This window comes from Passer domesticus, chromosome 6 (assembly GCF_036417665.1).
Source record: "Passer domesticus isolate bPasDom1 chromosome 6, bPasDom1.hap1, whole genome shotgun sequence".
Classification (NCBI taxonomy): Eukaryota; Metazoa; Chordata; class Aves; order Passeriformes; family Passeridae; genus Passer; species Passer domesticus.
In genome coordinates this window covers 15,301,773-15,329,017 of record NC_087479.1, presented here as the reverse complement: position 1 = coordinate 15,329,017, position 27,245 = coordinate 15,301,773, and the positions used below count along the sequence as shown (strand labels likewise).

The 27,245-nt window shown below is 33.9% G+C and overlaps 1 protein-coding gene across 2 annotated transcripts in view; it reads left to right on the top strand.

The window, feature by feature from the left end:
* PPP4R4 (protein phosphatase 4 regulatory subunit 4) overlaps positions 1–27,245 on the top strand; it is a 56,787-nt gene that overhangs the window by 19,562 nt on the left and 9,980 nt on the right. Inside the window, exons 1-17 of one of the 2 annotated variants that reach the window (XM_064423496.1) lie at positions 1,157–1,175; positions 5,710–5,807; positions 7,982–8,129; positions 8,812–8,885; positions 9,864–9,970; positions 12,430–12,537; positions 14,526–14,647; positions 16,193–16,315; positions 18,405–18,574; positions 19,600–19,719; positions 21,168–21,245; positions 22,026–22,109; positions 23,233–23,415; positions 24,168–24,273; positions 25,008–25,155; positions 25,654–25,798; positions 26,646–26,687. In XM_064423496.1, coding sequence (XP_064279566.1) covers positions 8,009–8,129; positions 8,812–8,885; positions 9,864–9,970; positions 12,430–12,537; positions 14,526–14,647; positions 16,193–16,315; positions 18,405–18,574; positions 19,600–19,719; positions 21,168–21,245; positions 22,026–22,109; positions 23,233–23,415; positions 24,168–24,273; positions 25,008–25,155; positions 25,654–25,798; positions 26,646–26,687 — 1,731 coding nt within the window. In that variant the 5' untranslated portion in view covers positions 1,157–1,175; positions 5,710–5,807; positions 7,982–8,008. Of the gene's footprint in view, positions 1–1,072; positions 1,176–5,709; positions 5,808–7,981; positions 8,130–8,811; positions 8,886–9,863; positions 9,971–12,429; positions 12,538–14,525; positions 14,648–16,192; positions 16,316–18,404; positions 18,575–19,599; positions 19,720–21,167; positions 21,246–22,025; positions 22,110–23,232; positions 23,416–24,167; positions 24,274–25,007; positions 25,156–25,653; positions 25,799–26,645; positions 26,688–27,245 lie in introns of those variants that run through there. The other variant, XM_064423495.1, reaches the window with a different exon arrangement.

Below are 27,245 nucleotides of genomic sequence, written 5' to 3'. Positions count from 1 at the left end.
CTATAATTCTGGAGTCTTCAATATTTAAAGAAAATCTATGGTGCAGCTCATTTGGTAGAAATAGAAATCTTCTGCAGTTGGAAAATTACAGACTTGTGTAGGTGTTGAAATGCCTCCTGCTTCACTTTCTTAATTGGCAGTGGGCCAGATACTAAGAATTTCTGGTTTAAAGGGAAATGTTTCCCTTTCCTTTACATTTTGATGGATAAAGGTAGCATTTTGTTTGCATTTTTTTTTTTAGCAGTTAGGGTTTCTTCCATCTTGATAAAAAATTAATAAAATTTCAATTAAATAACTTCTCCAAGCTACCTTGGCTTTTTGCATTACTACTGAATAACACAGAGATATGCATGCCTTGCCAAAGGAAAAGGATGTGTTCATGTTTAGTTTTAATTTGGCATCCAGACCCTCTTGCTTTCTCATTCTATTCTAGGAGTTGATCTACTTGAGTAATTTTTATTTTCACCTCATACTTTTTTTATTGCTGCCTACCACCATTTCCTTCCCATCCTGCTTTTGCTTTTGTTTCTTTTTTCAATTGTGGGATACCATCGAATGAGACAGAAGGAGGAGAAAGGTACAAGATCTCTAATTTAACCAAGTTTTTTACATCCTTTTTTAATCATGTTTGTGTGCATATGACTATACATCTGACTGCTGTCCTTACAAAAAGAAAATAATGGTAATTTCTGTTAAAATACTGTACACTGTGTGTTGTTTTCATGTATATCTTCTATTTGCCCCCTTCCTATGATTTATATTGCCATAAGGCAAAAGATTCCATGAAACCACTGCCTTAATCATCTGGTTTGAAAAGATCTTTCAAAAATTTAATATTTTTATGCAAAGCTACACTAAAAATTAAAACATTCCATGTAGGAAATTGATAGGTTGATATTTTAAAATGTGGTCTTCTACCACATATTTTATAAAATAAAGCCTCTCTTTGCTTGCATGAAAAACCTGAGTATTGTAGGTTTGTTCTTCTTGGTTTTGTTTTGTTTTCTAATGAAAGCCATGAGCTTGTAATCATCATAGTGAGTAATGTATTGTATGTTTATGTTTTTGTAAGTTCTGGTCAGGATATCCAAGGAACAAGTGTGGTGGCAAATCTTCCAGTCCTTATGCGACAGAATCCTGCAGAAACACTTCGTCGGGTTTTACCAAAAATCAGAGTAAGTTTTGTGTGTTGAGGTTTGAATGTATATTTTTTTTCTGCCAGTTTAATGATTTTAACAAAGGAAAAAAAAAATCCCACTTTTATTGCAAACATAGTACCTAGGAGGTGTATGTCCAGTAGGTCTTCTGCATTAATTCACTGAACTTACAAAGCATTACAGGTATTACAGTTTTTTAAAAATTACTGCAATGGGGGGGGGGAAAAACCCCAGAATTAATACTTCTTAAATATTCTAAAAGATTTACCAGTGTTTTGACAGCTTTTTTGAGAATTCTTTTTGAGGACTATGCAGTCATAATGGTTGATTCTGATGTTCTCAATCTCCTCTCATCCAAACATTAAGATCTTTATGGTGCTGTCCAGAAGAGTATAGTTTGCTTTTAGCTATCTGTGCATTTCAGATTCTGCCCACCACATTTTTAATAAGTCACTGCTAGTTGTGATAAATGCATGCTGACCAGGTAATGTTGTACAGTAATTTTATATAGAGATATGTTTTTATAAAGGATGTTTGGGTTGCTTAACCTGGAGAAGGCAAGGCTCTGCGTACTTCTTTTTTGACTTTTCCGTTCTTAAAAAGAGGCTTATAAAAAGATGTGGACAATCTTTTTGACAGTGCCTTTTGAGATATGACAGGGGGCAATGAGGTTGAATTAAAGAAGGATAGATTGAGACCAGATATAAGGAAGAAATTCTTTGACATGAGGATGCTAAAACAATGGAACAGATTACCCAGAGAAGTTATGGATGCCCATCTCTGGAAATGTTCAGGGTCAGACTGGATGGGACTGTGAGCAACCTGGTCTAGTGGAAGGTGTCCCTGGTTATTGCTATGGGGGTGGAATACCTAAATTTTAAAGCTCCCTTCCAGACCAAACTATTCGATAATTTTGTGATTGTGAAGAAGATACCTGTCTCTGTATTTCTGCTCTGTCCCAGATATGTACCCTTGCTCAGAAGAAATGTACAAGTTCATTTAAGGCGTGGTTTTAGGGGCAGCCTTGGTCAAATAAGAGCAAACTAAATCACAAATGCAAATGCAAAACTTAATAATGCTAATAACCCCTAGGACCCCTGCAGAAGAAGAGAGTTGGAGAGGGCCTTATCAATGTATACAAATGCCTGACAAAGCAAAGACAGAGCCAGGTTCTTTGCAATGGTACCCACTGACAGAGCTGCAGCTGTTGTTGCAATGCGCACGAACAGAAACACAGGAGCTTTCTTCTGCACGTCAGGAATCACTTTTTCACTGTGAGGGTGACTAAGCAGTGGCCAAAGTTGCTTAGAGAAGTTATTGTCTTCCTCCTTGGAGGTATTCAAAGGCAGTTTGGGCATGTCTTAGCAGTAACTGGCCCTGCTTGAGCAGGGGGATTGGACAAAATGCCCTCCAGAAGACCCTTCCAGCCTTCAAGCATTCTGTGAATGTCACACATCACCTCTCAGCTTCATTATATGTCCTGAAATGTCTGTGATCTCAGGAGACTTCTGTTTCTTAAAAGGAGCTGTTTCAACTTTTATCTGATTATTTAGATTCAGTAAATGGTCAAGAAATAGCTCTTCTCAGGACTAAGGACTTGTATAGACTCACAGCTGGTTTAGAAAACATTAAAGTGCTTCTGCTTGCATTTTGTGCTATAAGATGCAGGTCAATAGGCGTTTTGCTTAAATATGTGTGAGTGTAAAAGTGCTTTGAGAAGAATGATTTGAAGTTGCAAAGTAACTGATAACCCTTCAACTTGCACCAAATATCTGCTGTTACAACCACATTAATCTGACATATGTAATGCAGTCTTTCTAAACCAACCTACTGGCTTCAAGAAAGGTTGGTTTGGTTTTTTTATGCTTATCATACTGGATCCATTTTTGCCTCTGGTTTTCTACTTTGAGAGCAGAATTCTTCCTAAAATTAAGGAGGAATAAGAAATGCCTGGGTTTTCTACCCTTTTCTTTCAGACTGTGGAGAAGGGCTGGTCTTGGCCTGTCTTCAATAAAAAGTCTAGTATGGGAATACAGTTTTTGATTCTAGTTTTAAGTTTTTTATACAGGGATGAAGAAAATATTTGGAAGAATGATCATTTGCATGAATAGGAAAGTATTTGTACAGTGGGAGTTGGATCTTAGTGTGGTCTTTGATCAGGCTGTACATAGTTACTTGGTAAAAGTATCTTCCTTTATAATATTGAAGACATTCAACTGAAAACAGTATATGAAGAAAGAAGCATTAGGAGTTTCTATGAAAGGCAGAAATGTCTTTCTTATTAGAAAGATACCCGTATTTTTCTTATAGAAATATCATCTTTCTGTGAAGATAGAAATATTTGAAATGAAGCAGACAACTTTAATAATAAATGCAATCAATCTTTGAGCAAATTAGTGAGAAAAGTAGTGTGGTTTTCATCTTACAGTATCATTTAAACCCAAATTGGATGTCTTCCTAGATGATAAATTAAATGAAATGTAAGTTAATGGGCTCCAGACAGAGGTAAAAAAGTAAAATATAATGAGGTCCAAATTAAAATCCAAGAGTTCCTTTAAAGTTTAAGCTTTATAAACTGAAAGTTTGTGGAATGTATATGCAGTAAGTTCCTTTCTGTGGCAATGCTCTTATAAAGCCACTTCTTCAATGCTGTTCTGTTATCTAATATTTATCTGTAATAGAAGTGATGTTGTAACCACTTGCACTGCACTTTCAACTGCAAAACAGTATTTGACATCATTAACTTGACCTATTTCTTTTTTCTTAGCCTTATTTTTTATTGGAGGAATCATCCTGACCATTAAATGGAAACTTTTATAGTCTGTAAAGGCATAATTGAACTCCACTGTGATTAGAGTCTTGCAAATGTAATCTACCATTGCAGGGAAATAAACTGATTTAAATTGCTGCACTTGGTTCTACTTCTTTAGCTTGAGAGTAATCATTTGTGAAATCAAATTGGCACATGAAAAATGAATTGTGCAGTACTTTCAGAGGGCTGTTTCTTTGAAGGTATTGTTACCATATAATTGCATAAGGAAACCAGTGTACTTATTTAGTATACTTGCAGACACCCAAAGCAAAATTAGCATTTTTATTAGAGCTGAGGGTAAAGCAGATGAGGAAAGAAATAAATACAAGGAATGTTCAGTCTGAATACATTGCAAATTTGTATTTCATTTGTGAAAAATTGATAAACCTGGTTACTTCTAGATATATAGAAATGGGTGTATGTGAATTGCTTATCATTCTGTGAAATATAGTTAAAATTGTGTCAAAGACACTATATGTTTAACCTAAGTGTTTTAGCTTTGAGATGAGTAAAATCAATACATCAATTAATGTGACATACATACATAAGTAATTATTGATTTCAGTGTCAGTATTTTGGTTATACTATTCAAACAAGCATACAGTATATAATTTAGATGTTAATGTAGGAGTGAGATTAGGAAGTTTTCTTTCAAAATTCTGCTGTTAAAATGAAGTTGCATCCTTGTATGTGTTCTTCTGCTTAGAGAAGCCCACTCTGGATTTCTGCATGCACCTCCTCATGAACCTTGGAAGTCATTGAAATGCAGATTTAGGGAAAGCTTAGATATTCTTACAGGCATTTCTCTTTGTGCACAAAATGGCTCTTTTCAAATGACATTAATAGTATTTTTCCTGCTTTCCATCTTTGGGCTCTGCAACCGAAAGTGATGGAGGGAGATGCAGGTGTCTATCTGAATGACTAATAAGACATTTTTCCAAATGCTGTGATTGCAGCAAACTATGCTTATTCTTCTTGTTGTGTATACATCAAGCTTTATTCAGTGTTGCCTGATTAGTTCCAAATTAATTTTCAGAGTTACTTATTTTCCTAATATATCAGTCTCCTCTTGAAACTTTTCTTTTCTGTAGCTGATTTTATAGTTTAAGAAAAGGTGGGGTGATTTTTATCCTTCCTTATTCTGAGCAATAATTTTAAGGTCCATTCTCATTATATCCTTCACCTTCTGTAATCTCCATTATTTCTGTGTCTTTTAGTCTTTTAGTCTAAAATTTCTATCATACCAATGCAGTCACTAAAATGAATTAACTATGTCTCTGCTTGCAGCATTCATTCAAGAGAATTCTGTTGTTGCAGGACAAAATGTGCATTTAAACTGGAGGTGAATTTTCATTTTTCCAATTAATGGAATAAACCAGGCTTTCTAAATTTTAAGTTTTGAGGCCTGAGTTTAACTTGTAGACATTAGGATATTTAAGAACATGTTAATAACCTTAAATTCCATTAAATACGTCATGCTTGTCTGAATAAGATAGACAGGGAGAGCTTTTGTAGTCTGGAGTGAAAATTTGTGGAGTATCCATGTATAGAAAAGTACACTACTTTCTAAATAAATAAATTTATATTAAGTAAATTTAAATTACTCAGCTTGAGTTTTATGAAAATGGAAAGAGGAGACCCATGCTTTTCCAAATGCAGTACTGTACAGTTCTGAGTGTAAGCATCAGTGCAGGCAGGTGTGTAAGCAGTCTAGAAATTTATATTTCAATGTCTCCCGAGGTCCATGAGGAGGTACATCCAGAGAATGTGTTCTCACACATGACTATCCAGAGTTATGTGGATCAGTGGAGGAGACTATTTGGAAACTTTGTTTGTTGGTAAGTAGCCCTGTTTGTATTGCGTACAAAGTAAATATGTACGGAAAACTGAATTCATAGAATCACAGAATTATTTAGGTTGGAAAAGACCTTTAAGTTCATCAAGACCAATTGTTAACCTGGCACTGCTCCATGATTTTCTGGTCTGCACTGCTGTGTTAGCACCTACAGTGTTGGATAGTTCTCTTGGTTCTTTTGGTTGTTGTATTGTGCTAAGTGATGTTTTTTTGAACAAGTGTTAAGGCAGAGTCCCAGAAAAGTCTGGACAGGTATTCTGATCCCAAAAATATTCAAAATACAAAACTGGTAGGTGTCCTTATCCTTTCTTGGCTGTGGCTGTAACAGCAATGGTGGAACAAGGACAGAGTCTGTGGAAATAAGAAGAAGGCAGTTTCCGTAGGTGTTGAATGCAAATATTTTCTTGGAAAGCAGCACAGTGCTGTTTCTTTTTTTCATTTGCGGGAGCAAGGTCACAGAGGATCCTTTTAGAAAGAAACGTGGTTGTAAGCTGGGACAGGTCTTGAGAGATAAGTTATTGTTCTCCTTGAAATAAGCTAGTAATCGTACAGTTGTATGTACAAATGGTTTGACATTTGTAGAATGAGAACTTGTTTTATACCAAGTCAAATAGTAATTTTTCAGATGTTCTCTACAAACTATTTTCTCAGCAAAATTCCTCTGATATGCAATGCTTAGAGTCATAGAATCGTTAAATGTGGAAAAACCCTAAGATTATTGAGTCCAGTTGTTTAGCCAGCAGCACCATTTTCACCATGGCCCTGAGTTCCATATCCAGGTGCCTTTTGAACACTTCCAGGAATGGTGATTCCACCATGTCCCGGGCAGCCAGTTCCAGTTTCTGACCACGCTTTCAGTGAGGAAAGTCACTCTCCAGCCACTCTCTCCCCAGCCTGTAGCGCTGCAGGGTTTGTGTGACCCAGGTGTAGGACCCAGTGCTTGCCTTTGTTGAACCTCAGGCCATTAAGGATATTAATTAAGAGATTAAACAGGACTGGACCCAACACTGAGCCCTGGGAATCCCCACTTGTGAGTGGCTGCCAGCTGGATGTAATTCCATTCACCAACACTCAGGACCTGGCCATGCAGCCAGTTTGTAACCCAGTAATCCATAAGCAACTGTGCACTTAGCTGCAAAATGTATTTTTTTTTTTTAATCAGATCCAGGCTTATTTTTATTTTTCAATTAATTTCAGCTTATTTTTGATTTTAGGTGAGTGATCTGAGAAACCACTCATATCAAGCAGTTTAAAAAAGAAACAAAACTACATATATAAAATGCTAAGTAGGAAGTATGGGCTTTAGACTCCTACTGAATTTGCAGTAATTTGTAAAATAAGTGTAATGCTTTAGTAGAAGAATAATGAACTTTTTATTTTCTTGGGAAATAGAAAGGCACACTTAGAAAAGTAAACAAATAGAATGTTCATTTAGTTGATAGATATTTACAATTACTAATACTTACAATGAATGCTGTGTCAAAGATTGCATCCTGCAAGGTCTGTGCATAAATCTGAAATTTAAAATTTAAATTGCCTGTTTCTAAACTTAAAAAAAATAGTAATATTTCATTTCACTTCAACACACTAAATTTGTTTAACTTTTGAATGGATGATTTTAAAGACAGCCTAATTCATAACATTTTTGTGTGTCAGAGCTCAGAAATAAAAATGTTTAGTTAGCTAGATAAATATTCTAATGTATCTTGATTTATTCTTAAGACAATATGTATGTACTTTTCATTTGCATTCCATTGTTAGTCAAGGGATGAAATTTAAATTGTCTTCTGCTATTTTAGTATCTCTTAATGAATGAATGAATGAAATACTTATTTTTAATTCATGTGCATAAACAACAGGAGTGCAATTCTTGGTTGGTCTGTTTCTATAGAAAAATCCACGCATTGCATTGATGAAACTTCAAGTCAAAAAGAATATAACTTTTTTTTAAAAAAGTAACTTCTTTTTTCTTAGAAGATTCATGATATATCATAAGAAAATTTAATCTCTGCAATAAATTGCTATTAAGAGAAAATAATTTTACAGCAAATTCCAAGTTGTTGCATATTAATTTTAAAAGTGAATGTAAAAATTTGGATGTTCTTTCAGCACATTTCCGCCTCACTCTCTAAATTGTTACAATTTGTAATTATACAGGAGGTTCTGCATGTTGCAGGAGTGGAAATGCAGTTAACAGCTGCTGTTTCTTTTTTGACTGTTCTGCAAGAGGAGTCGGTGTCCATCCATACGTACTCCCACTCCTTCCTACACATCATTCTCCAGAACCTGGAACACAGAGATGCAGGTCAGGGCTGCACAGCTACTCTCATGGCTGATGATCTCCACATGTTTTGTTTTCTTAGTGACCCTACAGTGCTTTGTCAACAGTGAATGTGATCACTGTGACTTTGTATCTAGACTTGCATGATGAATAGAAAGATTGCAGCATGATGACTTTCATACCGATATTTAAATGTAATTCTGATTGAAGCAGAAAAACCCCTCTCATTTTGTCAGGAGGATTAAATCCCAAAGTTGTTTCTGAGTCTGAGCTTCTCCTGAAGTACCAACATTTTGTGGCTGAGAAAGCGGAGGGAGGATGGTTGACATTTCTTCTGTGTTGATTATTTTTTCTTAATTTCTTTGACACTAATTTTAGAATACGATAGAAAGAAAAGGCCTGTTGTGCAACTAGAAAGTTTCAATGGGGGTAAGAAAAGAATATGCTTCTAAATGAGAGAAATTAGCTTTATAAAGCAATTAGAGCAGTTATCAATTTTATATAGGAATTGGAAAGGGAAAAGAAATGGGGGCAGACCTTGCTTCTTACCTATCCTACTTCATACTCTGAAGCCTTGAATGTTAATATAGTGGCTTTCAGATTTGTGTAAAAAGTTAGAGCAAATTTTGTAAAACTGGTATATGTTTGGTTTAGTTGGTGTATGTACAGTATAAGACATCACATATAACTCATATCTTTTAAACAGGTGTCAGCAATGCATGGTTAGAAACTCTTCTTGCTGTAATAGAAGCTCTACCAAAAGAAACTGTCAGACACGAGGTAATACTTATCTCTCATGCTAACAACAAAAAATTAAGATCGCAAGATTGTATTTCCCTGCAAGTTTTATTCACCTCAGTCAGATTTGTGTCAGTTCCATACCTGTGAAAATGGTAATGGTTGTGGAACACACTGTAAGAGACAAATGGGCAAAAAGGCGAGACAGGAAGGTCACCTTAAAAAAAGTAGTGTTCTTCAGCAAATAAAGTCAACACTTATTTACACTCCACTGTAACGTTTCCACTGCACTTTGTACTTTCAGTAACATGTTTTCCTGCATCCTGTTTTGATTTACAACTTAGTATCTCTCTCTATATCTTCACGAAGAAACTATATCTTGTTCACTGTTGGACTAAACTTCCAATATCTGCTAAATGGAACTGAATGCTGGAGATCCATTGCTTAGTGAATTTCTTTAGTTCTTGGTGTACCAAAACTCTAATGCACTGCAAACACTCTTAATTTTTCACTGTGTAGCTCAAGAAAGAAGACCAAAATCTGTCACTAATTTATAATGCCAGTCTCCTTTAGTTAGATAATTTATTCACTTTTAGATGTTCATATTTTGTTAAGTTCAAAAGCTTTGCAACAGACATATTGACTGTGTTTATAATTTAAAACAATATGGAGATTTAAATATATGATTGTTTGTGTAGTATAAACATTCTCATTGAAATGAGAGTAAACTCCAGAACTGTTTAAAAATTCAACTTCTAAAGGGGAGAAAAATAAGGTTGGAAGAAACACAGAGATATTATTCTAGTCACCTCCAAAATCTAATTTAAATGTAATTTTAAAGATGTCATTTAAACAAAATTGACTATTAGTGTGCATAGGTGCCATTATTAATACTGATTAATTCAGTGAAAAGGTTAATGACATTTGGGATATGTTTTTGTAGATTTGTTTTAGAAGAGGAATACTTTATTTAATGCTCACAATTTTTCCGCTCGTATTTCTTCTTTTTTTCCCACATAGATCCTGAATCCTCTTGTTTCCAAAGCACAGCTTTCTCAAACACTTCAGTCCCGCTTAGTTAGTTGTAAAATCATGGGAAAAGTAGCTAACAAATTTGAAGCTCATATGTAAGTAGACTGTCAATATATTTTCATTCTGCAGTGTAAACCAGTATTTTTTTCTTAGTGGACAAAAATTACTGCAAGAAAAGTAGACTTTATTGCAAAAATGATTTTTTTTTCATAGATCTTTTCATTACTTAACTGGCATGTTTAGACTTGCTGATGTTCATCATTTTATAACTTGAGTTTGTATGTTCTTTCACAGATTTGAATGGATACCATTTTCAGGCCATTCTTCCATATTGTTTTTCTTACTAGAAAATAAGCCACACAGTGGATTTCTCTGCAAACTTAACAGGCACAAAATACAACTTCATCTCCTTTGAGTTTCTTGTCATAGGAAGAGGAATTCCATTCATAACTTTTTATTATGTAACCAAATTTAGCATGTAGATCTGGTTTTGTTTTTTGGGTTTTTTTTTTTCATTAAAATGTAGATATATGAGGAACTGCTGTTGTTCCCTGATATTATCCAGCCCTTAGATTCAGTGTCTGTGAGCCTGGACAGAAGAGGGTGCAATGATGAAAGTAAATCCGAGTCACTCATCTGCCCAAAGCAGCTGGTGTGGTACATTCCTTGGTCAGTTTAGCCAGGCCTGTGCTAGCAGGGCCACTTCCCTAAATGTGTTTGTATCCAGGCAATCCAGCACAACACGACTTTGAATTACAATAGAAATCCACTGTGGGCCACTGAGTGCCCAGGAACTGTCTAGTTGAGGAAGCACACTCTAGTAATGATTTTGATCTTCCCCAAAATGTAAGAATTCAGCATAACAGAAAAGAAGAAGAACAGGACAATGTGACAAGACATTTAGGAATAAATTTCTTTAGATTACGTTTATTTTTTCTTCAATAAAAAAGAGCTAGAAGCACCCAAAAGGAAACTATCTAAATCTTCATTTGCTGGACATTCAAAATTTAATGAAAATGGTAGTATTTTTTGAGAATGTTACCAAATCTTTATGTTCTAAATCTCTAGGACTCTGTCAGAATAGCAGTTGCATTTATTTATTTGATGTTACATTCTCATGGAAATAAGTGACTTTACAGATCACTTGGAATCTTATGTGAAATATAGTAGTGTTAATTAGTAGCCATAACAATCACATCTTTTGTGCTGTTTCTTCAACATGATTACTTGCTCTTCAGAAGCAGGAATCCCCACATTTGAGTAAACAGGTCTTAGCACCTTTTCTGCACAGCCTCTACATTTTAAGACAATAACTCAGAATTTTCTGGGATATCTTGTTCTTCTGGTAGAGAGCTCTTGAGTGCAGTTCAGAGCTGGGTCCTCAGGTTTAGAATGTGGCAGACTGAGTAAAATTTGATATGCACTCTCATTCCACTTTCAGAAGGGCTCTTGGTACAGGCCCAGAAGACATATCTATCCTCTGGTGTACGTAATATATAAGCATATCTTCACTTTCTTCTGCAGAATAGCACAGTTTTTCCACATAAAATTTTTACTATAATTAAATTATTTTGTATTTGATGTTACTCCCAGGTTCTTTTATATCCTGTCCTTGTCATGGAACATTATTTTTTCTACCCTCCAATGTTCCAAGTTAAAAAGTCTTTTTTTCTTTTTATGTAGCCCTTAATTTAGTGTATTCTAAAATGCTGAACTTCCAAGACTGTACAATTTTTGAAACTTGAGGCTCAATTTTTTCTGTAAGAAGTAAATTAGTTTTCACTGAAATGAATGGAGGCTGTGCAAGCTGACTTGAAAATTTGCTTGTCAGTGTCAACATATTATTTATCTTGAGTTTTGCAATAACATAAGGATTTTTATAGAGATATTTTATGAATACTTTATGACAGAAGTTACACTTGGGCAGTGAAAGGAAACACAATGGCTGATTCTGCCAAGTTGTAATATGTGTTTTTACTGAAATAGGAATCAAAATTTTTATTTTGTATCTGCCATTGAGTTACATGAATACTTGTCCTACTTGCCTGAAGGCATTGCAGTATTCAAGCTTTTAATCTTAAATTCTTTTTCTCCTTTCTTCCTAATTATATCTTGGGTGATAATACCTGCATATCAAAGATGAGGTATTACAGACATTTAATTGGGATTTGCATTTCCATTTATATAATCTTTTTATTCTTTCAGTGGCTGTTCAGAAATTGTACTAAAGATTGGAAGTTATTAATTGGGGACAGAATTCTACTGAAGTAGCCTAACTACTGTTTTTGTAGTTTATAAGAAATAATAGATGAATATGAGCAAATTATAAGGACAGGAAATATTCCTTTTCCTGTCTCTTTGTAACACATTTGCATCCAATGTACAATATTCTTTTCTAATTGCTGATTATCAGAAAAATACTTTACTGTCTGTGATAAATTAGTAACTTTTTATATGGGATAAACAAATAATATGTGAGTACAGTTAAGTACTACTCAGTAGATTTTATATATTCTTGTTCTATATATTAATAAAAAAATCTTCGCATTTTTAGTGTTAAAAGAGAGGTTCTTCCATTGGTAAAATCACTGTGCCAAGATGTGGAATTTGAAGTTAGAGCTTGCATGTGTCGGCAGCTGGAACATATAGCTCGTGGAATAGGGTGAGTGCAATTTGCCTGACTGATCTTAAACGCAAAATATTTCTCTGAAGCGTTAACCTAAACACTTTTTAAAATTGCTGAATTCATGCATACTCAATAATGAATTTGGAATGTACAGATGTGCTCTTAGTAGTTGGCTGTTGGCAGTTGTCTCTTTTCCACTTTTAGATTTTTCTTTCTCTTTTATATTAAAATTGCTGAACCATAAACCCAGCAGATCTTTTGAATAATGACTTCATCTATAGCTTCTTGAAATTATCTCAGTTATCCATTGGTAGTATGTGTCTTATTTAAAAATTCTGACAACTATTAGTAGTTTTAATAATTATTTTACAGAGTTTTGAGAAAGAATGCTAAATGGCTTTTGTAAACAAATTTCAGCTCAGTATCAACTTTACTCGAAGCTTGAAGGCCTTCAATATTCACACATAGGATTGAAAAAGTCTGGAACTTTAATAAAAGAAAATGTTAATTACATACAGGATTGGTATCTTAGTGAACAAATACTTTTAATTTCGAGGTCTCTGTACCTGTTATTTTGTCAAGGAGGAAAAAAAGCAGTAACTTTTTTTACAGATTCCTTACCCAGTGCTAGACAGCAGAGATAGATTACATCTTATACTAAAAGTAACCATACTGGCAAGGAAATTTTCTAAATTCTGTTTAGTGTCTTCAAAATGAACTAATTTTCACTTATTCTATCTAGGAGTTGAAAGTTTAAAAAAATCACAGGTATTATGCAGTGGGAAAAAAAGCATTACTGGTAGTTTACCTCACCTTAGAATAGTGGGTTTAATAGGGCTAAATACTTTGTTGTCAATTAGTGATCTGTCCTGTGTATTTTGATTTGATTCTTTCCTCACCAGCTTTTATTTTTAGCATTAATGTATTCATATAGACTGTTCTGTCTCAGAAGTTTTTGCTTAATTCATTCTCAGTGCTTTAAATGATTTAATCTCATGAGAAATGGTAAACATTGAGTGTTTTCAGTAAGGAAGCTATTCCATGTGTCATGTTGAGGAAGAATAGGTAGTAAGTAAATAAAAAAATAACTAAGCAGACATGAGCAGCAAATTTTCAGGTAAATATTGAAGGTATAATGTGACAACAGTCCAAATACTTTATTTTTACTAGTTGGTGTTATTGCCACTACATGAGCTATCATTTTCTCATAATTTTATTTGAATGTTTAATCATTTGCTTGAAAGAATACTGTTAACACCTCTTGATTTGCTGGTGTAATAGGTATAATAAACTCTGTAAGGTGCAAATCACTTTGATGCTGATTATAAACATTTAAAAGGATTATTGTTTATATTGACTTACCAAAGGGGAAGCTGTTACTGCTTTAGTCTGAATGGAAGGGATGTTTTAAGCATTTTTATTTCAGCATCATGGAGTTAAGTATTAGCAGTATGTTAGTAGGTGAGTATGTACCAAGGCAAAAAAGGACAAGCAGAACCCTTTCTTTACGAAGGCCAAAAGTCAGTGTTTAGACTAGTTGGGAAATGGCATTTTCTCTGAGCAGTAGATGTTCTCTGTAAAGAGGGCTCATCTTTGATGTATAAGATTTCCAGACACGTCAATCCAACATGGCTCATACTTATTAAATGTTGATTTTGGACCATCATATTGAGCATATTTGATCATAAGAAGTTTCTTAGTGATACAGTGAAATAGCTGGAGTCCTTTGATTTTTTTTCAGACTACATTTTCTCTAATTTATTTTGAGCTAATTTGAATGCCTTTTTAATGATGAAGTTCTGTGTGTAAAGTTTGCATGTTTCCTTGGCTGACAAAGAAGAAAAGTTCTGAGATTGATTGGAGGTTTTTTATTTAACATTAATTTTCTTAGAACTTTGTCTCTTTTTTTTTCCTTGACTACCCAAAAAAATATCTAAACAAGTATTTCAAGGCAGAATTCAGTTTTGCAGTGGCAGTATTGTTTCATTGTAGGTTTTCTTTTGACTGCTTGCTTCACGTTGCAGGACAGAACTAACAAAAACTGTGGTGCTTCCTGAGTTAGTGGAGCTGGCAAGAGATGAGGGCAGCAGTGTACGCCTGGCAGCTTTTGAGACCTTGGTGAACCTGCTCGATATGTTTGATGCAGGTAAGAATCTAATTTAGGCTTCCTAGCCCAATTTTTAATCCTCTAGTGCATCTTATAATTGTGTGTAAATGCTTTTTTTTCCGACTGCATTATTCAGACATTTCTGATTTTATTTTGTTCATTGCTTTGTCCTTTGTATTTCCTTTTATTTCATGTCTTGCAGTGCTTTATATGCAGAAATTTTAAGGGAGCAAGTTGTCCATGAAATCAATTACCATATTCCAAAATTTTAATATAAAATGCCTAAATGGAATGAGTAGAATTACTGCATAAATTATGGGAATATTGTCTTGCTAGTATTTAATGAATTAATGTAGTGCAATCAGTACACACAATACAATGTGTTAGCTCAACAAAAATGTACTGTACAGCAACTTGGTGATGAATTACTACAGTATATGATTGTATTGAAGCCATACAGAGGAGTGGATAAGCAAAAGAAAAAAATAGTATCATTTTGGGGAGAATACTGTAAATAGACTTTTTAGCAGTGAGTGTTTTTATAAGTAAGTATGATAGTAGGATAATTTTCTGATTCTTGAGCCTCTGTATTGATGCTACCAAGTTTGTGCCTCTGTTTGCACCTCTCACTCTTCACTCCTCCTCCCCCACCCCCCTGCTGTAACTACTGCTTTGAGTCACTGTAAGAAGCTTAGAGAAAGCAATAAGGGGTTATTTACAGATTTTTAAGGAAAGTTTCTAGAAGTTGGGTTTGTGTGGGTTTTGCTTTCACGGCTGAACTAGAAAATGAACACTTTTGAATGTAGATGACCCAAAATGACATTCTAGAGTTTCTCTCCCCACAATATCAAAGTATTTCTTCAGCCCAATCTAATTTGCCACAGTTTGTTCACCCACAATTATTGCCACAATTAGTTGCTGAATGTTGCTGTTGATCTACCATTAAAAAATCATTATACCTTTAAAACTCAAACATTTTAACACAAAGATTTTATTTAAAAAAAGTCCAAAGATATAAATTTCTTCAAACATTTGCTCATTTATTTTATAAGGACACAAAATGTTTGGATTTGGCTTTAATTTCTAAATTATTTAATTTATTCCCTGTGTCCTTAATTATTTTGTTTCTCTGTGAATTTATCATATACCAAAAGATTTTGAAACACTTCTCAGTAGGTTTGAAAAATTAACTTACAGAATATCCTGATTTTTCTATTTACTGTCACAGACATGTTCAGTCTTGATCTCCCTGTATTCCTACTGTTGTAGGAGTACTGCAATATTCTTTCTCTCTCTGTATTCTTGGTGAATGGAGAAGGTAGTGACTGATTATTCTCTGCTTCATACTTTACTGGGGGATGCCTTTTCACTAACAGTAACAACAAAATGAACTTAATAAGAAAGGTACTAAATTTAGGATCATTCTCTCTACCTCTTGCTTTGTACCTGCAGTGAGTGCCTGCTAGAAGTAATCCTGAGAATGTTAAATTAAATTTTTCTCAATTTATTACAGAAGTTCAGTCTCTGTGCTCTTTTTAAAATGTTGACAAATGGCTAACTCTAAAAATTTCTTTTGTTTTTCAGATGATCGGAGTCAAACTGTTCTCCCATTAGTGAAATCGTTCTGTGAAAAATCCTTCAAAACAGATGAATCTATCCTAGTTTCTTTATCTTTCCATTTAGGGAAACTGTGTAATGGATTATATGGTATGATTTAATTTCTTTTTAAAAATCTTAAACATGAGGAAAGATTGGAGAATTTGAACCCTTTGGAATGGGGGAAGAATGAAATGGTAGTTATTTAGATTTTGGAATTTTCCTCTTAGGGTGACCATCTGCATATTGTTTATTGTTGTTTTTGTTTTCTTTAGACAGGGTCAAAGATGAAAACATGGTGTTTCATCTTTATTGGTTTGACTGATTTTTTTTTGGATATTCTGGAGCTTGTGATTTGGATGATTGAATTTTTGAAATTAGAAATCTTTGAAAACATTATGATGTCAACTTTGTTATTTTCTGTGCTTGATCTCCTTTGTACGGCACTGTGCAGAGGAACTTCAGGGGAGAAAGGGGATGCCACTTGCATTCCCCAGTTGCCGCTGGGCCAAATCTGTACTCATTACTTTTGTACCCATAATCTGTGCTTGAATTTTCACTTGAGCACAACTTTCCTTGATTCTGCCCACCATATTTTACCTGTGGAGGAAGAGCACAGAATCGTGGCTTTACATTATAATTTCCCCCTAGACTCTTAAAACCTTTGATCTTTCCTACAGCTCTTTAAAATAAACCTTCATGATTATGCTTAAGGTGATCAAAGTGTCCTTTGCTTCACTACAGATTACTTGAAATGGCTGTTCCACAGTGTCAAAATGTTATTTTCAGAAACAGAGAGCTAGGACAGTCCATCCTGTGTTTATCATGTTTTTCGAGTCTTCTTTTCTCGAGGTTGAATGACTAACTCCTGATCTTTCTTCACCTCTGAACTCTGACAAGTTGATATTTTTCTTGAAGTGTTATGCCTTAGGACAGTTGAATGAAGTGAAAGGATTGCTTCACATGTCTTGCCAAATATATTGCTGTTCACATTTTTCAGTATGAAAAATTGCCTTTTAAAAAAAATCTAGCAGCTAGTTAGTCTTTCTCTTTCCTGGCCTTGTACAGGTGATGCAGATCAGGCTAAGCATGGTACCTTACTGCTATTCTAATGGAATAATAGCCTAAAGTTTTAAGACCATATGTCCAGTTACTGAACACCATTTTAAATGTCTTCCTGAAGAATGAACTTTCTCTGTCCTTTTTTGATGCTTTCAGAATGCTGAGTAAGCAAAGTATCTTGTTTAGCATCCAGAAGATGAATAAAAATACTGAATAAGTACTACAACTAGGATAGAACTTACTTTATACAATTGCCTATCTTGTATGTGGGTAGTTTTCTCTTAGTTGTTTTTCCAAGCAGTTTTGGAGCACTTTTATAGTTTTTAATCTATCATTCCTGTTCCCCTGTTATGAAAGTCATGACCCTTATTGCCGCTTTTGTTTCACAGGTCCTGTTATCCCATACTAGAAGGAAATTGAATCAGTTTGACAAGTTTTCCTTTTGCCATGTTGGCTACTGCTATTTTTTGGGGGGGAATATATGTTGGTATTTAGTAGTAGACTTTTTCTTTGTTTGTTTCAATTTTTTCAAACATGTGAAAGGAACCTGACTTTTGTAATTATATGGCTTGTCCTTTCCCTCTCCAGTTATTAAATATAAGTACCACTTCAGCCCTTTTCTATTCTATTATTTAAGATTTCAACAGCTAGTACTTTGAGTACTGGAACGAAGCACATCTGACTGCACATTTTGAAAACCTTTTGTTTAAGACCCACTGATCTGTTGTTTCTCTACTTAAAGCTTGAATTTTTGTCAGACTTATTAATTGTATTCAGCCTAATGATATTAGTGGAATTTAAAAAAATTCTTAAAAATTTCAGCCTTCTTGATACCAATCAGTGGTAGCTTTTTCTTGCTCTCTGGAATAGAAAATTGAGCCTTTTCTTGGTTATTCTCTTATTATTAATGCACTTGTAGTTTTTAAATTCTTCTTGCTAGATACATTCCCGTTTGTTTTGAGTAATTGTGTGTAGTGAATATACTCTGCTGGATTTAAGGCAGGTAGAAGGAAGAGGAGAGATAAAATCAAGATATTTGATGGATTTTAAAATAATATTTGTTTGGGTACATTATTAATAGCATTTGTAATGAGGAAAGTTTGTTGTTTTGTTTGGTTTTTTTTTTTCTTTTTTTGAGGCATTTTTACTCCTGAACAGCACTTGCGATTTTTGGAATTTTATAAGAAGCTTTCCACACTGGGTTTACAGCAGGAAAATGGGCATAATGATAACCAACTACATTTGCAAACTCTGGAACAGGAAAAGAAGTATATTTCAGTGAGGAAAAACTGTGCTTACAATTTTCCAGTAAGTAATATTAATTTAAGGTTTAATCTTAATTTGTGTTGTGCATGTAATTCTGTAAATAGGACTATAGAAGTGGTAGAGGAGTTATTCCCAAATTGTTCATTATTATCTAGATTTTAGCTCTTTCATGCAAAGTTTCAGTTAGTGAGGTTGTGCAAAAGAGTTAGCAGGAAATACTACTCTGCAGAGCCTCAGAAAATTATTGGCAAATTTGGACTGAGGAAATGGTGTTCTAAGAGTTTACTGGTCCTATTCTTTCTTACACATTTTCTCCAAACGCTTAGCACAAAGTGTTTGGGGAAATGTCTGTGAAACAGAGTCCCCAGTTTCAAACCAGTTGAATCCACACTTTCACATTCATTGTGTGTCACATCATTCTAGGGAGTTGGAGATTGAAACTGAATGCTCAGGTTGATGTTTTAGTCATGGTCCTGCCTGAGTACAGAAAGTCTTTTCAATTTTATGTGAGGTCTTTAAATACACCAGTCATATTTCTGTAAATCTACTTTGTATTTTGACTTGCTGCATTTGTATTCAATGAAAACATGTTTGCACCAAGAGCCAGTAGACAGATATTTCTTCTTCTGCCTTTTAAAGGCAAACACACTGTAGGTAGACATCTATTGGTTTATTTGAGCAAAACCAAGGTATGTACAAACACAATCATATTGAAATTCAGATTCTTGCACTGCTGCTCGCTAAAATGTTCTTTGTTTTTGAAGTATCCATTTGCAATTTTTGCTAGAGTACAGAAACATGAACAATATTAGAAATCTTAAGTTTTATATCTCATGGTTTTAGTCTTTATCTTCAAAAAAACAGCCTGCAGCATGTCTGGAAGATAAATAAATTCAGTTTAGTTCTCAGTTCTGGATTTTGTCTGGTGCCTGTGTTTTAACAAGGCCAGCAAAACCTCCACACTTCCTCTGTAAAATAACAACCTGTTACCTCTTAAGTTATCTGATAATCTCTGCTAGTGTCATCCTTTAGCTGTGTAGTTAAAAAAGGACTTTATCCTTCCACAGGCCATGATTGTTTTTGTGGATCCAAAGAACTTCCATTTAGAACTTTATTCTATATTCTTCTGCCTTTGTCATGACCCCGAAGTTTCTGTCAGATATACCATGGCCATAAGTTTCTTTGAAGTAAGTCTACAATGGTTCTTTGTTACTGCTCACATGGTTTTATTTTATTTTGCTTTTTTGTCAAGCTTACATTTGTGGCCAACCAACATAAAAAGACATAAGAAAATGTATTGAAATTATTTAGTTTTTCAAGGGTGTTCGGTTCCTTCTAACCTCTGTAGCTATAGCCCATATACACATTATTTTATTTAAGTTGTGTGACATTTGTCTACAAGAGATTACTGCTAGGTCAGATTGTAAGGAGCAATGAAAAAAAATGTACAAATGCATAGGTATTATTAACTATATGGAGTGAATTCCAGAAATTAAAATGTGTTTCATAACACTCTTGTGTTTCAGTCTTTGATCCCATTTTTTTTCTGGGGAAATTGGTAAATTAAGCAATTTGCTGAAAACTTTTAAATGAATAGTAGAGGGAAAAATGGCTTTACTTCCACCATTGTAAGAAAGATGTATGGATTTCCAGTTCTCATTACCTATTGATGTATTGTTTTAATGAATAATAGTCCAACATAATTATTGAAATTGTAAAATTAGCATCAATTCTACATAATATTTTGTTTTAGCTGTATAGCACTATTAAGGTACTGCCTGAATATGAGGAAAGTATTTTAGCTCATTAAAAAAAAAAAAAACTGTAAAATTATACCTTGGTCTAAATGTACATTTAGTTCTTGTTGATTTAATTTTAACAGTTTAACTAGGCAACCACGCGACAGGCAAAAATGAGTAGTTTATGGCATTCCCTGCTAGCTGGATTACTTTCCAAAAAATAAAAGTCCTTGTAGCTATTTCCTTTCAATCTTGATTGAAAGTAAGCTCTTATTTTCACTTGGCTTAAAGGAACATTAAAAAACATCATCTAAATATTTCTTGTGGCAAAAAATTCTCATTCATTGAGTTTGTGTTATGCTTGCTATAAAAGCTTTTTAATAGCATGGAGATGGACTGCTGGTGTTTTTTTTAAAATTTACATGAGACTTATGAATCACATGAGTCACAGTCAAAAACCAAAAGGAGTAAGGAGTGGAAAATTTGGGTGGAAGGTTGGGGAAACGTAAAATCCAGCACAGGATAAGAAAATTTTGCATTTCATCTTCTGTAAATTATACAGCAGGCTGACTCTTAACTCTCCTAATTTACAGCATTTGAATATTCCTCAAGGAAATTTCTAGCCTTGCAGTGCAGCCTAAAAAATTCTTGTTAAATGTGAAATAGAGTTAATTCCAGAAACATGTTTCATAGTTAGATAATAGACCTGTTTCTTGTCTCATGTTCTTTCTATAAGCATATTTTTAATGTGATCAGTGGGAAAGTACACAGCTTTAGAAAACTGATATTAAACACTTTTTTCTGTGTCTCTTCATGCTTGCTGTAAAGTAAGAAAGCAGTGTTGTGCCATAGAACTAAAGAATGTTTCACCTTGCTATCTTACTGTCATTTTTTAGGTTGCTAAGCTTTTAAATTCTGATGTGTATACAATACATAAAGAACTGGTTACACTATTACAGGATGAGTCACTGGAGGTAATACACTTTTATTGAAACTTTTTTTTGCTTGTTACATCAAGGCAGATTATCTTCATGTTTAATAACTCTTCACTAGCACAGTAGAGTAACAATTTGAAATGATTAACAGCTTTTACTTCTATTGCACAGACTCTGCATAAAGACCCCAGCCTCCTGTGAATAAAAAGGAGGAAAATAGGAAGGTGTTTGGATTTAGTAAACCCACACTAAATTTATTCACTTTTAAAAGACTAGTTTTAATTGCTGTATTATTTATTACCTTACAAACTCTAAAAAGCTGTGGGTTTGGTACTATATTAAAATAATAGTTGATAGGATTCAAGGTCTTTTGCTTTGTTTCATTTTTATTGTCCAGTTGAGGAGGAGATAAAGTTGTGTATGGTTCGAAGATCAAGATTTACAGAAAGAGATTTGGTCCATGGTAACTTGCATAGAACATGAATCAGTTATATTGCAGTTAACACAGTGAGGCTTTTTAGGATGGAAAAAAGAGACATATTCAACAAAAAAATCACCATTTCCTCTGATACCAGATACTCCAGTAGTAAGTTAGACTACTCCAGTTGTAAAACTAGTCTGATCACATAAATAGAAACTGAGACCTGTAATCCGTCATCAATGCAGCTAATCATTGCAATTAATCTCCTTTTTTTTTTCAATATGAGAGAGCAGTAACTTGAAAGGTGTCAGCAGGGATATGTTGGTGAGAGTTAAAAAAGGAGCTGAGTTAATTTACTCTTTCATGAGACCTCTTTCATTCAGCCTTTCTTTAAATAGGTGTTAGATGCCCTAGTAGGTCACCTTCCTGAAATCCTTGAACTAATGACTAATGGAGGAGAAAACAATGGATCAGAAAGCAAGGTGGGTATTCTCATGGGGTTTTTAACATTTTCTTTCTAAATGAGGGTAGTAAGAAATTTCAGACAAATTTTGTAGGAAGAGGTTTTCATGATTAGTTTCTGCTTTGGAGAGATACGAAGTTTCCATTTGTTAGTTTGCTTTTTTTTTATTGTTGACATTATAAGCTTCAACATTAAAAAAAAATTTGGAAATATTAGAGTTAATATTAAAATGAACAGTTTATGAACATGTTATTTTTCTAATTAACCACAGATAAGTGAAAACAAAACTTGATTTTGTGTTAAGGATTAATAGCTAATACCTATTTTAAATTTTTTCATATTGATGTACCAATTGCTCATGGGTGCCATTTTAAGGCTTCTGCTAGAAGGAAATCCATTTCCTGAAGTGAAGACACTGAATTAAGAGATCAGTACTCAGCTCCCACCTTTTCTAGTTTAATTGTGTGTGGCTCTGAATGATGGTTTATTCCATGACTCCTCACCTCTAAGATGGAACAGAAAGGATGCTGTTTTTGAGCATACTTCCTAAATGTATGATAAATTGAGATATTGCAGGTGTATAAGAACTGAAGAAATTAATTTTCTTGTGCGTAAAGAAGTTGACAGTGTAATTTAAAAATTTGAATTTGTTAGTTGTTTACAGCTATAAATATATATAACATACAGCAAATGCAATGTCACGTGTGGCGGTCTGTTTAATTTTTCTTAATATTAAAGGGAATTTAGCTTGGATACTAAAAATTCTTTGCCTTCTACTGAGAAAAGGTGTACAATTCCTACTAAAATTAATTCCTACTAGAACTAATTAGGGGATTGAGAACAATAACTGCGAAGATGAAGAGGATAAAAGAGAAATGGGATTCATTTGGTTTGAGAGAGAGAATACTGAGGAGAGTTGGCGTAATGGTTTTAATATCTGTAAAAGGGTGTTACAAAGAGAACAGTGTTTAGTTTTCCTTTGTCAGGAGAAGGGATTGGAGATGAAAGTGTATTTAGCTAGGTACTGAAATAGCTTTCAGATTAGTCTTCCCTTCTTATATTGTTGTGATTTACTTTTTAAGCATAGTGACAAAACACACAGCTTGAAAATGTAAAATTATTGTTTATCTTTCTGTTTCTAGTTACTCTCTATTCCTGACTTGATTCCTGCATTAACAACAGCAGAACAGAGAGCAGCGACATCTTTAAAATGGAGAACACATGAGAAGTTACTACAAAAATATGCATGTCTCCCTCATATCATATCAAGTGATCAGATCTATTACCGTTTTCTTCACAGGATGTTGACAATCATTTTAACAAATGTGAGCTCACCTGTCACTTTCTCATTTGCTTTTGTTTGTAAATGCAAGTTAGACCAATGGATATTTGCTTTGTGTAGTACTTCCTGTGTTACATTAATCTTAAAGTCCTATCACTTTCATATGGTATATCAAGCGCTGTCATTTTTTCTATGACAATTTTTGCTGAAAACTTGCCCCCATTTGAGGAGCAAAATTTGGATTGACAGTTTTCCTCCTACCCAATACTTCTTCCTTTCCTTGTGCTCGTCGTCAGTTTGTTTCTAGTTAAATCAAAACTTTTTCCTCTGAAATATGCCTTCTTTTTCCTGATTCCATACATTATTCTTTATTTATTCTTTTATTTATTCTTTTATTTATTCTTTTATTCTTTATGAAAGGACTCTGAAATTCTAAAATAAATTATCATTTAGAGCTACTAGTCTGAAATTTTACTGAGTTAATTCAAGAATAAAACTCTTGTGAGAGAAGATGATGTAAATTTTGTTTCTAACACCTGCATTACAGAAGGTGCCTTGCAAACATGGAATATTTTAAGGTGCTTATGAAATAGTTAAATCTAGTTGGTCAGAAGGAATAAAGAAGCAGGTGTCTCATGAACTGGCCAAACTTCATAATTCTTTCTTATGTTATGACATTTATTAAAAAATTTATAAAGTTAGGCACTTTTTCGCTAATTTTTTTCTAATTCTATATATGCTTTTAGTCATACTTCTGCAGATATGTTTAACTGTGTTCCCTTTATTTCTTTCAAGAATGTCCTGCCAGTCCAAAAAGCAGCTGCTCGGACTCTCTGCGTTTATTTGCGTTACAATCGCAAACAAGAACAGAGACACGAGGTTATTCAGAAACTGATTGAACGTAAGAGGATCTTTCCTCCATTACTGAGAAATGAAAGTTAGTTTTGGCTGAAGATCTATTTACAGTTGCATTTATTCAGTGTAATTTCCTTCCATAATTGGAGAGACTACGCTTGGAAGACGTTCAGTTGCTCATATTATCACCAGCAAAATGTACAGTGCGTATGAGCTGGAGTTTATATAAGTTTATATAAAGGGATTGGGGAAGAGGCAATGCAGAAACTGATAATGTGCCAAGACCCTTCCAACCCTACTTCTTTTAGCCGAAATTACTAAGTTGTGGGTGCAGCAATATAAAAAACAGAGTTCCACTGTAGAAGTAAAATTCTCTAGAGACTTCAGCATAATAAATCTCAGAAATTAATTTATTAATCAGTCACCTGAATTTGACGTTTTGCTGTATGCTATGTGCTTTAAAGATAGTTTAGGAGTTTTAACAGTTCTCATTAACATTCCTTGATGTTTACACAGGAATTTTGATACTCCTGTGACATGGTTTGAAAGGCATACTGTTTAACACTGTATTTAGTTCACTTGCTCTTTTGCTTTTTCAAGTGCTCACTGACAGAATTAATTAAATTCGGAATGTTAGTTTTTTACTAAAAGAAAGAATTGAGACAGGCTGAAAATATGTCTTTTGATGCCTGCGATTATCATCTTTTAACTCAAAGGTCAGCCCATGAAATGTTTTTTATCTGACATTGTAGATAATATCTGCAAATTTTTATTTTTCAGAATTGGGCCAAGGAAAAAGTTACTGGAACAGACTTCGTTTTTTAGATACTTGTGAATTCATTATGGAACTGTTTTCAAAATCATTCTTCTGTAAATACTTCTTTTTACCTGTGCTTGAACTTACACATGACCCAGTGGCAAATGTCAGGTATGTACAATATGTAGCAGTGTACAGAAAAAAAAGCCTTAAATAATATATTAAGAAATACTGTTAAAAGTTTTATGTTTTGCTTAAATAATGGAACTTGAGTAAAACCATAAAGAGCCTTCAGAATGACCAGTATTAAAGATGCAGGGAAGCATGGGAATGGTGCTAGAAAATCCCAGGAGCAGGTCAGTCGGTAACTGATAAAGTTAGGTGTGCATATCACTTGGGAAATCCAGAGGTCTCCTTATTTTTCTAGATTTTAGAAAAACCCAGACAAACCAAAGATGTTTATGGACTGTATTCATGATCTATAGACCCTTTTTGAAAACGGTATGTCTGGAATCAACACGTAAGCAAAAATCAGTTCTGAAAAATAAGACCGCTTAATTATTTTGTGTCAAATGCTAGCATGCAATACATTGAGAATTAATGATATATATTAAGCATCTGCATCAAAAGGTGAATATTTGGGTTGTTTGTTTGGGATTTTTTTAATAGAATGAAGTTATGCTGTTTGTTGCCAAAAGTGAAATCTACTCTGAAGATTCCCACTGATAAACATTTACTTCAGCAGTTGGAATTATGTATAAGGAAACTTCTGTGTCAAGAGAAAGACAAAGATGTCTTGACTATTGTGAAAAGAGTAAGCATTTTTCTTTTTAAGCAGCATTTAATCTCGCGTTTATCACTAATGTTATGCTTCCTATGGATTTTCTCAATGTAAGAACAGGAGATTAAAAAATTCCATTCTCTATTATGCAATTTTGAACAATTAAAAGATGGTGTAGTATAATATGTTCTGTGAAATTTAGGAGTGTTAATGTTTCCCTGGTTACTTATATTGCAGTTATTTTGTAGTGATTCAAATTCAGAATTTTGGTTCAATGACCATTTATGAAAAAAAAAAGACTAGAGAATGATTGAATGTTGATTTTAGTAAAACCCATCAGGTTTGTGGGACAGAGATATTTTGTTAGACTATATATTTTACAATATACAGACAAAGCATTGATTTTAAAATGTTACAAATGTGTTTTTAATGTGGATACGCAAAAAAGTACATCTTTAAGGAATGTTCATGCTTAGTTTCAAATTCAGAAACCCTGAAGTGAAATAGCTCAAGTAGGTGGCTTCCTCACAGGGCCAGTCTGCAGGAGAGAGACTGAGTGAGCACTTGTGTGGAACCTTCTGAGTCAGACACAGGTTCCTGAGTTGCTTTTTTCACTCCTGGTTCCTAAGCCTGTGCTGTAGCTATTCTTGCTGAGGTGCTTCCTTGAGTGTATTTTGATTTCCATATAAATATTCTGTGAATCTATTCATTGTGAGTCTCAGCAGGTCTCTGAGAATACTCTCTGACACTTTTAAACTGCATTTGTACCACAAAAATAAAAGCATAGGTTTCAAATATATAGGAAGAAAAGACAATTTTGTACTTTATAGTGTGGCATGCCATAGAGTAATAATAAATAATGTTTTAATTTTCTTTATAGACAGTGTTAGAATTGGACAGAATGGAGATCTCTGTAGATGCTGTAAGTACTTACTAACTTTAATATTTACTGTTAGTTTCCAATTTCATGTAGTGATTTTTTATTTTTATTTATTTTATTTTGAAGTTTCAGAAAAGATTTTATGAAAATTATCTATTGGATCAAGAAAAAGAGAGACAACATCTCCTTTTAGAAATGGCATATTTTATCAGTACACTGCCATTATTTTAAACAGATTGTAGCTCCATATTAATGAGGCAGTAGTTTTAAGGTAGGGGAAATGTGTATTTTGGAGAGACCTGATAGGTTCATTATCTGTGTGTGGTTTCATTTTACACTTTGTAATAGAGTTAAGTCCTTCAAAGTAATGTGTAACATTTTTTCTTTACTACCTAACTTTTGCTGTATCTGAGAAATACCATGTATAACATGATAAACTGCAATGAAACACCTCAGAATTCACATACAGCTTCCCTAGGCAAAGAAATTGATCTTATAACTTCTTAACTTCTTTTGTCCCAAGGAAGCTGAAGAATGCTCTGTGTTACAGGCTTTCCAATTAGCCAGGAAAGAGACAAAAGTAAAAGTTGCAGTAAGCAC